Genomic DNA, 12,869 nt, shown 5'->3' with positions numbered 1-12,869 from the left:
AAGAAAGAAAGAAAGAAAGAGAAAACTGCAGATGACAAGTGCTATCTTATCTTAGAAGGGGCATTCTCCTTTCATTGTCTCAGAGGAGTAAATGTCTATTCTAAGATAGTGTCAGTGCTAAAAAAAACCATGGTCCGCTCCCCACCCCCCATCCATATGCAAGTTTATGCCCCCAGTGGCAAGTTGCCTGACCTGTAGGTTGAAATGGAACAGTCCCAGGAACTCTGTACCATGTGATTTACCTTCGGTTATACTATGGATGTTGGAGAAATCGATTTGGCAGTGGAGTTCAATGGGTTTTCCAGATTCGGCCCCCTGAAATTTGTTTCAGTTCCTGACTTGATCTGCAGTGAATCAAGCCAGTTCGCAGATTTTCTGGGAATTTTGCACATTATTGGGAGGGGGGGGGGTTCTGCAATTTGTGCAAATTTGGCCATAATTTGTGCCCAGAAATTTGCGCAAATTGCAGAACCTCCCCACCCCCAATGCACGAAAAGTTCTTGGAGTCTGGAGAACAGCCCGCAGCTTGGCTCACAAATGCCAAGTGAGTCGTACAGGCCGCAGAACTCCGTCAAGCCAAAAAAGAACCAGATTTCCCAGTGACAGACATCACTAAGTTATACATAGTGCATTTCACAAAGTTCAGGTTTGTTAAGTACGTACTGCATATATTTCAGTCCCCCTACTCCCCACCCAACGTCTACAGAAATATTTGGAGAAGGACTATAGCTCAGTGGTAGAGCCCCTGCTTTGCCTGCAGAAGGTTGCAGCTTCAGTCCCTGGCCTCTCCAGTGAAAGAAGGATCAGGTTGCAGGGGACAGGAAAAACGCTGCTGCCAGTTAGAATACACAGTACTGGACTAGATGGAGAACTAGGGTTGGCGGAGAATTTCTCCCTGAAACTTCGGGGGGCCGAGCGCCAACGTGTTCGGCCCCCCGAACAAGTTTCGGGGAGAAATTCTCCGCACCCCCCCCCGCACCCCGCCCCCTGCACCTCCCCCTGGGATGGGACTTACCTTTGGCGAATGTCCCTTCCGGTGGCGGGTCCGGCCGGCGGTTCGGCGGGTCTTCCTCCGGGGCGGGAGCGGCAGCCGGTCTTTCGACCGGCTGCCGCCGCCGCCATTCCAATAAAAGAAAAGAAAAAAAAACGCCCCCGTGATAGGCTATGTGACGATTAACGTAGCCTATCACGGCTAGATTTGCAAAGTCAGCCGTGATAGGCTACGTTAATCGTCACGTAGCCTATCATGGGTGACTTTAAAAAAAAAAAAGCGCGTACGGATAATGGAGGCCCCCATAGGGAGCCGCCATTCCCGTTCCGTATTTGGTCGCTGTAGTCTACGTAAAGATTACGTAGACTACGGCGAAAATAAGGGCAACGCTATTTGCGTTGCCCTTATTTTCGCTGTAGTCTACATAAAGATTTATGTAGATTACAGTGACCAAATAAGGAACGCGAATGGCGGTTCCCTATGGGGGCCACCATTTGCGTACGCACTTTTTTTTTTTAAAGTCACCCGTGATAGGCTACGTGACAATTTACGTAGCCTATCACGGCTGACTTTGCAGATCTAGCCATGATAGGCTACGTTAATCGTCACATAGCCTATCACGGGGGCGTTTTTTTTTTTTTTTAACTTTTTAGTTCGCAGCCGGGCGAGGCGAGGCGCCTTCTCCCCGGCCTGAATTTCGGCCGGGCAAGGCGGGAAGCCTCCCCCCCGGCCTGAACTTCGCGGGGGGAGCAGCGAAGCGCCTCCCCCCTACCGCGAAAAGCTTCGAGGACAGGTAAGTGACTTTCGTGCACCCCTAGTCTGACCTGGGTATAAAGCTTCCTGTATTTCTCCCCCTTCTTTGCCACCACATCCTCCAAATGGGGAGATTTGGAACTTACAGCCCTCCACTATTCCCTTTAGCAGCAGCCCATTCCCGGAGACGTCACATCTCCGGTCTCACCTGCATATTCCTGCGGCAGCATTGGCCTGCTGATCACTTTCTGAAAAGCTGCAATCCACTCCAGCTGGTCGCTTTCTGTCTCGCAGGCAAAAAGGAATTTTCGGTCTGGGGTCACGATGGTTATTCCATGCTGCCAGTGGTGACCCTGGGTAGACGGGGGGAGTCCTTCTAAGACCTTGTAGCTGTTTTCCTTGCTTCCAATAAAAACCTCCCCTCTGGCAAAGGCATCCTGCGCAGACGACAAATCAAAAGGATCGCTCTTGCGGCAATTTGCCAGGATGTTTTTCAGTGTGACACAGAGGCAACTGGGTTTGCGAAAAGGATTGTGACATCCACATAGAGGAGGAAATCTCAGACACCGGGTTCACAGATTTCGACAATGGAACCTGTTACCTAGAGGGGTGGTAGGTACCTCCTTCAATCCGAAGGCCCAATTCAACTTCGGAGAAGCTCGGGGGGGGGGGCATTCTAGTGGTGGGAGGACCCAAAGGCAAGAAGGGCAGGACTAAAAATACCAGCCTATTTTAGCTAAAGCTGTTACTGCCAGTAACTCAGCCTTAGGAGAAGCATTTTAGCATTTCAGAGCGGGCAACAAAAAACAGCAAAAAAGCTAGAAAGACGTCAAATGATCAGGGGAAAGGGGGCATGGCCATTTGGGAAACTTGGGAGGGCAAGATCAAGACCTCAGGGGGGCTGGATTTGGCCCACGGCCCTGACATTCCCCACTCCTCACCTAGAGGGGTGGTGGGTGGGCTCTCCCTCCCTGAAAGCCCTCAAGCAGAGGCTGGGGAAGTTGAAGCTCTGGATTTCCTGCATGAAACAGAGGGCTGGAATAGATGCTTCCAAGGCTTCCTCCACCTCTAGGGTTCTATGTATGGTTGTGCCAAATTTTCTCCAGATCTGAATGTTGCCTTCAACTGCAGGGCTGTAGATAGGGATGGGCAAAGTCCATGCAGTTCCATTTGGAATCAACTCCGTTCATACAAGACTTAGACTATAAGCAAATAGAGAGGGAGCACCTCGCCCTATATATGCCTGTCCAGGGACTGAGATCTGTTGGAGGGGCCCTCCTCTGCATCCCACCAGTGCAAGACATACGGTGGAACATGGGAGAGGCCCTTCTCGGCTGTGGCACCCCGGTTGTGGAATGCCCTCCCCTTGGAGGCCCAATTGGCGCAGACTCTGGTTTCATTTTGGCGCCAAGTCAAAACATGGCTTTTTACCAAAGCCTTTGAGGGCTAATTGGATTCCCTGAGTTTGCACACACATTTAACTGTTCTATTGTTTTAGCTTGTAAATTGGTATTAGCTTAATGATGTAATATGTTTTTAGCTATTTAAATTATTGTTTTATACTGTTTAAATTGATTGTATCTGTATGCCGCCCTGAGATCTTAATGATATAGGGCAGGATACAAATGTTTTAAATAAAATAAAATAAATAAAAGGGGGGGAAAAGACATAGATTTTTGTGTGATGTGCTTAGCTAGCTGCTCAGTGATATTTTTCCCCTCACTGAACACGTGTGCCCTGTTAAACAGCCAATCAGCCTGGACTTTTGATTGTGCATGTGCAGAATTTCCTTCTCTGAGCCAGAGAAGAAGTCCTTGGGGAAAATAATTCTCGACCCATAATACACCCAAGCATTACACACAGGAAACTTATTATGATGTTTGCAACACTGCTAGTTATTAAAGTGCGTGTGAGGAGTGCAGGGAAGATATCTCTCAAATGGAACATTCATTTGCTTTCCAAAAATTCCAAAAGTCTGACATCACTGTCTGTTTTGAACTTCAGTATAGCTTTGGTGTTTATAAGTTATTATTGTCTCTAATTTAGGGCGCGATCCTATCGACTGCACCCTCATTGCTCTGAATCCCCTGAACGGGGCATTCCGAGTTTCCCATGCCCTGCTGGGCTGAAGCCACCAGGGCAGGAGGGGCAGTGGAGGTGATCTTTGTCTCCCTGTACTCCATCTTTGGTGATTTTCACTAGATGGGCTTTTCAGTCCGTCTAGCAAGGGGACTTTGGAGGGGGAGAAAAGGAGGCTGGGGGAGGCTCAGGATATCTCGTATCCTGGCCTCTCCAGTCCCCTCCCCTCCCAGCAGAATGCCCCTTTTCCTCCTCCTCTGAGGTCACTTTTCCAACCTCGGAGGGCACCCAGAGTGGTTCTTGCTGTGCCAGCTGCTACAGGGCAGGGAAGGAGAGCTGGATCTCCGACTCCCCTTCCCAAGTCGGAGCTCTGTCTCTGACCTCCGAAGGGCTTTTCCAAGTCATCCTGTGGTCCCTAGGACACTCTCCCAGAGACCACAGGATTGTTCTCTTAAAAACACATGGCGAAGACCTCCTATGAGATGACAAAGGATCACAGATCTGCTGACATAATGCCCCACCCTCTCAGCTAGAAAGATTCGTATGCTGGATCCAACTCCGCTCCCCCCACCCCCCCACCATCCTTCCCACGGCAGCTCCTCCAGTCTGCTGAAAATGCTACACAGAGTCAGGAGATCCTGCTGGGGTTAGGTGTGTTGTGGGCGGTGGGGAGAGGAGAACTCCAAAAATCGGGTGGAGGGACCTTTTGGAGGTAAGGCACTTCCTCTTGCAGAAGGCAGGTCTTGGATCCAACCCCAAAACAACCATTTCAAAACCCTCCCAAAGTGAACATAAGAGCAATTTACTCAACAGACAACCATTTTGCATCATCCTGATTCCCGACATCCTTGACAGAAGCAAATTCACAGAAAAATATCACCCCAAAAGGAAATGCTGCAACTGACAGTAATTTATTCCACTGCCCATCTGTTCTCACAGACTCGTTCCCTTGCCCGTCATCTCCATCTCTCTGCTTATCTGAAACTGGAGCCTAACCATTCTTGTCATCTCTGCACTGGCCTGTGGAATATCTGGGTTCCCCCCACACCACTTCCTGCAGATGAGTTAAACCTCTTTCAGCATGAGGGCCAAATTCCATTTTGAAGAAGCTCTCAGGGGCCGCATTCCAGTGGTGGGCAGAGCCAAAGGCAGAAGGAGGCAGGCCAGAGGCAAAAGGGACGGGGCCCCAAATGCCAGCAGATTTTAAATGAAACTTCTTCCTGCCAGGAGCAATGCCTCAGGTGAGGCATTTCAACCTTTCAAGATGCACAAAGTCCAGGAAACCACAGCAGTCAAGGGAAAGGGGCCTGGCCCTCTGGGGAACCTCAAGTTCAACACCCAACTTACAGGGTGGAACATTTGAAAAAGTCAAATGTTTTGGAACCACCAACCCAATTCCTGGGCTTTGCACAACCTTAACGACAGACAAATTTGGATGTTTCCAGGCCAAGAGAAAACCTTTCTCGGGCCAGGCCAGGTGCAAACATGGGCCTTACCAGGGGATCTTTGAAATACATTAGCCTTCGGTCGTCCATGGTGAACCAGCGCTTCTTGAAGCCTTCTGTTTGCTAAAGAATGGGAAAGAGGGATTAAACAATGGCAGCGGGGGGGGGGGGATTAGTATTATACATGGCCCCTCTTCAGATTGTGCCCACTAGCCACACACCCTGCCTCTGCAGCCACACATTTCAGTGGTAGTATGAAGGGCACATTGTAAGCATGTGAGCCTCGTCGGGGGGGGGGAGCCCTGACCAATCAGACTCAGAGACATCAGTGCACAGATAGGCTCCCTTCACACTACTACCAAATGCATGGTTGCTGCGGGCATGGCCAGTGGCATGGCTAGTAAGTGTGATCCTGCTCCCCCTGCTATATTTACTGTGTTGGATAAAAGGAACAACTCTGCATGCTTCCAGACACTAGGGGGCAATAGAGATTGTCCTGTAGCTTGATCAGTTCCTATTTCCTGCTCCCTCCCATTCCTCTTCCTTCTTCCTCCTTTTTCCTCCTGCCTCTGCAACAAGCACCATACGGTTTCTCTAGAGGGCGAGCAAGTAACCATATCTCATGCCTTCCCTTACTTACACTCACACACCCAGCATTAGGGGGTGCTTATAGTTAAACAGTGTTAAATAGCCTTCTGTGACAATGTGTATAAAAGCACTAATAAAGTAAATTGATTTGAATTTTTTTTAAACGGGTTCTAGCTTGTGTTTATTGCCCCTAATACGAAATGCTGTGTTGCCACACTTTCTCTATCTAAAGCAACTCTGCTGTAAGTCACACCAGACTTCCTGACATACTGAACATACGTGGTGGGGTAGGGGAAACTGAAGAGGCTAATGTCTGAAAACTAACAGCACTACACATCAATTGTTGTTGTTGTTCAGTCGTTCAGTCGTGTCCGACTCTTTGTGACCCCATGGACCATAGCACGCCAGGCCTTCCTGTCCTCCGCTCTCTCCCGGAGTGTGCTCAAATTCATACACATCAATTACAGTCATGTAAATACGCGCCTGGCAAAATAGGTAAACTAAAACTTATTTAGTGAAACATTTTGGCTTTTGTGGCTGGCGCTTCTAATTTGTGCTTAAATTATTCAACTAAATAATTTTTATTTTCTCTGTTTTGTCAGTCACGTACATACCCCAATAGACACAGAGACATACACACACATACCCCTACTGCAGTTTAGACAGCCAGTATGGGGGAGTTGTTAGAGCAGTGGCCCTAGGTTCAAATCCCAGTCATGACGCTCACTGGATGACCTTGCACTAGTAAGTCTTACAATCTAACCCGCCTCACAGGGTTGTTGTGAGGAAAAGATTGGGTGGGGAGAGAACTATGTCAGACATCCTGGACTTTCTGCAGGAGAAAAAGGGGGATAAACTTGGGCAATGATGATGATGGTGGAGGAGAAGGAGAAGGTGAAGATAATGACTGTCAGCACAGTGTGTGTGGTAAAATTCTGAAGAAATGCACAAAAATGCAGAATGTGGTGCTGGGCACAGAATTCAGCTTCACAGAATTTTTTCAAATCCACATTCGTATTTTAAAAAGACAACAAGTTTCTAGCCCTTATGAAGATGTACTTGAAAGTATGTGGGTGGTGCCTATGTAAATCTCAGAAGGCGAAGGTTTTCATTCCCCTGCATAGCTCTGAACCTCCCCAAGACTAGTAACTTCCTTCCTCGAGCTCTGCTTTTAAATACCTATGCAAATAATCAATCAGCTAAAAGAAATATTTCCAGTAGCTACCCACAGGGAATAATCTCAAAGGGATAGCTGGGTTTCCCCCACCCCCACCCCAAACTAAATGACGCACGGCCCAATCCTATGCATGTTTACTTGGGAGTAAGTCCACAGAGTTCTGTGGGACTTCGTTCCTAGAAAATGGGCTTTGTGTGGCAACCACAGCCAGTAGATTTCCTTGGGAAGCATCTTGAAATCCACTTCCCAGATTAAGATATGATGCTTTTATTGAATGATTTGCAACAATGCTACCAATGTTTGAACGCCTCCCCCCTCCCCGCCCCAGACAATTTGAATTAAAACCTGGTTCAAATGCTAGACTTGTTTAATTTGCAGCTAATGAATTGGTTAAGCACAGAGATGGACGGCATGATTAAAATGATCTTGGCTCACAGCAGCAAGAAAATAATTAATTTCTCAGCAAGCCTTTCCAATTAGGATAGATACAGGGAATTGTGAAGAGTGAGGCTTGTGTGTCTCCAGGGCTGGATTGCCAGCTGGGTTTGGGGACACCAAAGAAGATCTGTGTCGGATTAGACCAAAGGCCTGTCCAGTCCAGCATCCTGTTCCACAGTGGCCAACCAGATCACTCCAGGAAGCCTTTAGAGCAGAACAAAGAGTGCTGTGACTCAGGGGAAGAGCCCCTGCTTTGCACGCAGAGGGTCGCAGGTTTGATCCCTGGCACCTCCAGGTAGGGCTGGAAGAATTCCTGCTTGAAACCCCGGAGAGCCATTTCTGCCCGTCAGTGTCGACAATACTGGCCTAGATGGACCAAGGGTCTGTATAAGGCAGCTTCCTAGGTACCTTTTTAGGCAGGGGCCGTAGCTCAGTGGTAGAGCCCCTCCCCTGCGTGCAGAAGAACCCATGTTCAATCCCCAGCATCTCCAGGTAGAGCTGGAAACGCTCCTACCTGCACCTCTGCCAGTCAGTGTTGACAATACTGGGCTAGACGAACCAAGGCTCTGACTCAGCGACCTGGTTCGCACTTACAGCAAGCCACCGTGGGTGAGCTCAGAACACATAGGCTGCTTTAGGGTTGTGGGTGGCTTGTTAACCGCCCCAACAACCCACCCTGGCTGGGTCCACACGTAACAACAAGGTGTGCCACACTGCCACCACAGCTTGAATTTCCAAAATGATGGCTGGCGCCACGACAAGAAGCACCACACTGAAATTCGCCTGCAGTGGCTTCTTGTTACATGCGAACCGGCTCAGTCTAAGGAAGCTTCCTATGTTCCGGTCGTGTCCCCCAGTGACTGGTATTCAGAGGCGTTCTGTCTCTGGTTCTGGAGGTACTATATAGCAGCAGCGGGCAGAAGGTAGATCTCCAGATGTTTTGGACTCCAGCTCCCAGAAGTCTCTACCAGTATGATAAAGGGTCAGGAATGCTGGGAGTTAAAGTCTGGAACATCTGGAGATCTACTCCCTGCCCACCCCTGCCTTATCACCATCACTGCTGCTAGCCATGGACAGCTTCATCCTCTGTGGAGTGGGGAGCGCAGCCTTTTCGGAGCACAGGCTCATCATCCTGTCTTGGGATCCGAACTCGAATGCTTGAGGGCCTCGCAGTTTGGAAGCACAACAGGGCCACCCAAAACCAAAGAAGCAGTTTCTACTTACCCAGGGAATTAAGTAGCTATGCAGAAGTACATCGGTTTGTAAATTAAAAGATAATTAAAAAACAAATATAGTCTGCCGAGGATCTGTAAGCTTCTGGGGTTTACAGATGAGCTGAGATGTCAATAAAGGGGGAGGAGGAGAGAGAAAGGAACCTGGAGGGCAGTGGGGGTGGGGGGAGAAGAAATCAACCAGCTCAAGCTCCTAGCAAGCTATGGGCAGCCTTCCCCAACCTGGTGCCCTCCAGAAGTGTTGGACTGCAATCCCCATCATCTCCAGCCAGCATGGCCATTGGCTAGGGATTCCATGCAGGTGAGCAAACAGACTGGCGGAGGAGGGACAAATCTCTCCATCCCACTTCCGCCACTTTGCGTGGCTTCCATGCAGTGCCAGTTCCAGGTTTTCAGGGGCCCTTGGGTAAGACAGCCTCAAGGTGCCCCCTCCCTCAGTGAGTCTCCCTTCTCATCACCATTGTCACCAGCCGCTCTCACTCCTCCTTCCCTTTCTCATCATTGCCCCCACTTGCTTGCTTGACCAGCAGAGAGCCAGGGAGCACGGAGGCCGTGGCATCTCCTGCTCCTCCTCCTCCCCACCACCGAGGACTGGGCCAGAGAAGGAGGCAGGTGAGCAAGCAGGTTGTGATAGGGCAGAGGAGGAACTCCAGGGGGATCTTGTCAGTGAGCCACTGCTGGGGTGTGGGCCCTCGGCTGGTGCCCAACCATGCCTACCCTTGGCACCGGTCCTGGTTCCATCCTGGCTGTGGAGGAAGGAGAAGCCTGTCCCTCAGCTCTGTCCTTCCTCCCACCAGCCTGTTTGGTAGAAGTCTTTCCACCCCCACTAGCCTACTAAGAGGCTAAGATCCTGCATTTTGTCACTGAATGCAGAGGAAGGGGGAGCTTCCCTTCTTTCGCCGCAAGCCTGAAAACAGAGGCTGCTAAAAAATATGTAGGCAAGTAACATTTGTGGGCTTCTTTTCAAGGGTGAGATAAATTATACAACTTTGCTTAATTTGCACAGTGGTAGACAGGTTGCAGAATTTGGCTTCTCTGTGTGCGGAATTTGGGGTGTCGATTTTTTGAAACTTTGTGGCTCAAGGGTATATGCACAGCTAGTAGTGTAGTGGTAAATTCTGAAGTGCGGACGCTCATCGTGACAGTCTCAGCCACACCCCCAAGGAAAGTCCAAAATTGCTGGCAGCTGTGTTGAACCATCTCCCCCTCTGTATTATATACTTATATATAGCTCACAAGAACATACTGTTGCTGGGGAAATCTTATTCCCACCCACCCCACAAGCTACTGTAAGGATAACAGCTAAGTTCAGAGGAAATAAGGACGCCCTGGGGGTGGCAGGGGGGGATGGCAGATGATATCAGCTTCCCTGCCAATCAAAAACTGCCAGGAGGGTGTCCCTGTGAACCCTGACTTGCCTACACCACTGTGCACAGCCCTGCTCCAGACTGATTTAAGAACACACAATTGATGACCTTCCCCATCTGAGGCTGTTTGAGTCAGTCAGTCCCAAACAGCTGGTACTTTGGCCTGCTATTATGGGGTAAACTATTACGAGGTTTCAGCTGTCTAGTATGTGAGAAAAGCAGTAGAGGCTGGTGGTTCCGATGTCAGTGGGACAGTGAGTCCTCTCCGGCTTTCAGTCAGAACTCTAAAGGAGCTCTCCAAGCACCTTGGATAGCTCCTTTAGAGTTCTGACTGAAACCCGGAGCGGATTCACTGCCCCACTGACATTGGCGCCACCAGCCTCCACTGGTAAAAGACCTTAGCCATTCTGGGGTTACGTGTCATGATGACCCTCAATTCAAAGGAATGGTCTACAAATGCTCTGTTTTTAATAGGGGTTTTAAATTCCTAGAACTGCAGCATGTACTCATTTCAGCTTCCCAGATCATGAAGAAGTACCCTAACCATTTATCTTTGGATGTTACAACTCTCCCATTTTAGATCAGCTGTACGCCAAGGTCTTCCGGCCATAACACGTACACATGATGGGAATTTTTAAGCTGTCTATTTCCAGTGTACAACATAGTCCAACACAGCCCACAGTAAACAGTTCAATATGCAGGAAACATGGCTACATAAATAAGGCATCTCGGCAAGGAACACAGAACAGTCCAAAGCACCGTGGTTAGCACACGTAACATGAGACATAGATTAGAACATTTATGATACTGGTTTTTTTCCACCCCAAGGTTTCTAAACAGCACAATAAATAATATACTTGCTTTGGCATAAACAGAAAACACAGTATGTCCCACCTTTGGCCCGGTTTTTTCCATGTAACCTTCCTTCAGGTAGTTCCTAGAAAGCTTTGGCACCAGCTAGAGGCAGGCAGGGGGAGAAATAACATGCAAAGTTAGTGTGGATATGAAACAGTGGGGAGATAAATGCATATCAGAAAAGCTAAGTGTCAACGTACCCATCACTTAGGGCGCAATCCTATGCATGTTTAGACAGCAAAAAGTCCTACAACTCCCAGCATTCCCATGCTGGCAGGGGAATGCTGGGAGTTGTAGAACTTTTTGCTGTCTAAACATGCATAGGATTGCACCCTTCATAGCTTTTGTTGATCATTTTGGCCAGAGTTTCTGGGGGGGGAAACCAAGATGATCAGCTGTGTACCAAAAGTAAGGTGAAACTGAGCAGACGCAGCACAATACTATTATTATTATTATTATTATTATTATTATTATTATTATTTACATTTCTATACCACCCAATAGCCAAAGTTCTCTGGGCTGTTGACAAAGATTAAAAACATTTTGACAGCTTCCACAGAATTCCCGCGTGGCCCTGCTGGCCACGGCTCTGCTCTAAATGCCCACAGGTTTTACCCACTAAAGACATGTGTTCAGAGATGACCCCCCCAAAAAAAACTATTCACATTCAGCTCCCCGCTCTGGCCAAGTCCCTTTTCAAACTTTGCATCGGCGTTCATTTGAAATAGCAGTGTACATTCGAGCAGTAAAATGCTGCAACATCAGTTCATAATCAGGGATGCTAGAAGGTGCTTTATACCACGTCAGACCATTGGTCCATCTATTTCAGTTTTATCTATTGAAGGAATGTTGAACCTCCACAGGCCAGGGCGCCAAATCTGCCCCTCCAAAGATGGTCCCACCCTCTTCCCCTCAACTGCCCAGCCACCAACCCGACTGTTTGGTGGTTCCCCAGCTTTTGCATGGTTTTTAGCCATTCTAAAAGGCTGAAATGCCTCTCCTAAGGCTTAGTTACTGGCAGGAACAGCTCTAAGCTAAAATATCCTGGTATTTGCTGGTATTTTAGCTCTGCCTCCTTTGCCTCTGGCCCCACCCACCACTGGAATGCAGCCCCCGAGAGCTTCTCTGAATTCGTCCCCCAGGTAGAAGAGGTTCAACACCCCTGGTCTACACTGACTGGAAGTGGCTTTCCAAAATTTCAAGCACAGGTCTCCATCATCTGTTCCTTTTTTAAACTGGGAATTCTGGGATTGAACCTGGGACATCCCACATATAAAATATGTGCATTCCCACTGAGCTGTAACCCATCCACGAAAGAGATTTCATTTCTAAAGATCATGACTGACAATTACCCAGACCCAGTTTTTGGCTTTGCCTGAAAGGCTAGCTCAAAATGGTAGACCCCTGGCAATGCCAAATGGCATGATTTTCAAGAGACAACGCCAAGCAGAGAAAATTTCGAGACATCAGCAATTGCAGCCGCTCCTGAATGCTCAGCATCTAACAGTGGCTGCAAACACCAGAGAGTTTATAGCATGCCAAGGGGACCAAGATACCCTCGCACAGCTTTAAATAAAATGCAGTCTCAGAGAGAATGAGATACTGCAATACCGAGGAAGGGCCTGGGGACCTTGAAAAGCAAAGAAGAGTGTACCCACCACTCAAACGAAGAGCATTTTCAAGGTGAAAAATTGGCGCCCGGGACACGCACTAGAAATGATGGTAGCTTTCAATGAAGAATCTTTGTACGGAAAATTGAGCATCATAAATTCTAACACAGCACTAGCTGCGTTCAAATGCCTCCTCAGCTACAAAGCTCACTTACCTCACCTTGAACAAGCCAGAGGCTGCAATTCTATGCACACATACCTCGGCACAAGCCCCGCTGAACTTAATGGAGCTGCTTTCTCAGTAAACATGCATAGGATTGCGCGCACGCGCTCT

General features: G+C 48.6%; 1 protein-coding gene across 2 annotated transcripts in view; it reads right to left on the bottom strand.

Annotated features, from left to right (window-relative positions):
- ADAP1 (ArfGAP with dual PH domains 1) overlaps window positions 1-12,869 on the bottom strand; it is a 90,718-nt gene that overhangs the window by 7,326 nt on the left and 70,523 nt on the right. For both annotated transcript variants that reach the window (XR_014785527.1, XM_084818342.1), the window contains exons 8-10: window positions 10,965-11,027; window positions 5,320-5,391; window positions 1,953-2,181 (exon numbers count right to left, since the gene is read on the bottom strand). Coding sequence is in view for 1 of the 2 variants with exons in the window: in XM_084818342.1 (XP_084674468.1) it covers window positions 1,953-2,181; window positions 5,320-5,391; window positions 10,965-11,027 (364 nt within the window). In the remaining variant the exon portion in view is untranslated. The remainder of the gene's footprint in view (window positions 1-1,952; window positions 2,182-5,319; window positions 5,392-10,964; window positions 11,028-12,869) is intronic.

Source organism: Heloderma suspectum, chromosome 12 (assembly GCF_057233095.1).
Source record: "Heloderma suspectum isolate Gila_16-S chromosome 12, 16-S_ref, whole genome shotgun sequence".
NCBI classification, from domain to species: domain Eukaryota; kingdom Metazoa; phylum Chordata; class Lepidosauria; order Squamata; family Helodermatidae; genus Heloderma; species Heloderma suspectum.
The sequence above is the reverse complement of the archived record's forward strand: the minus strand, read 5'-3'. Positions and strand labels throughout refer to the sequence as shown.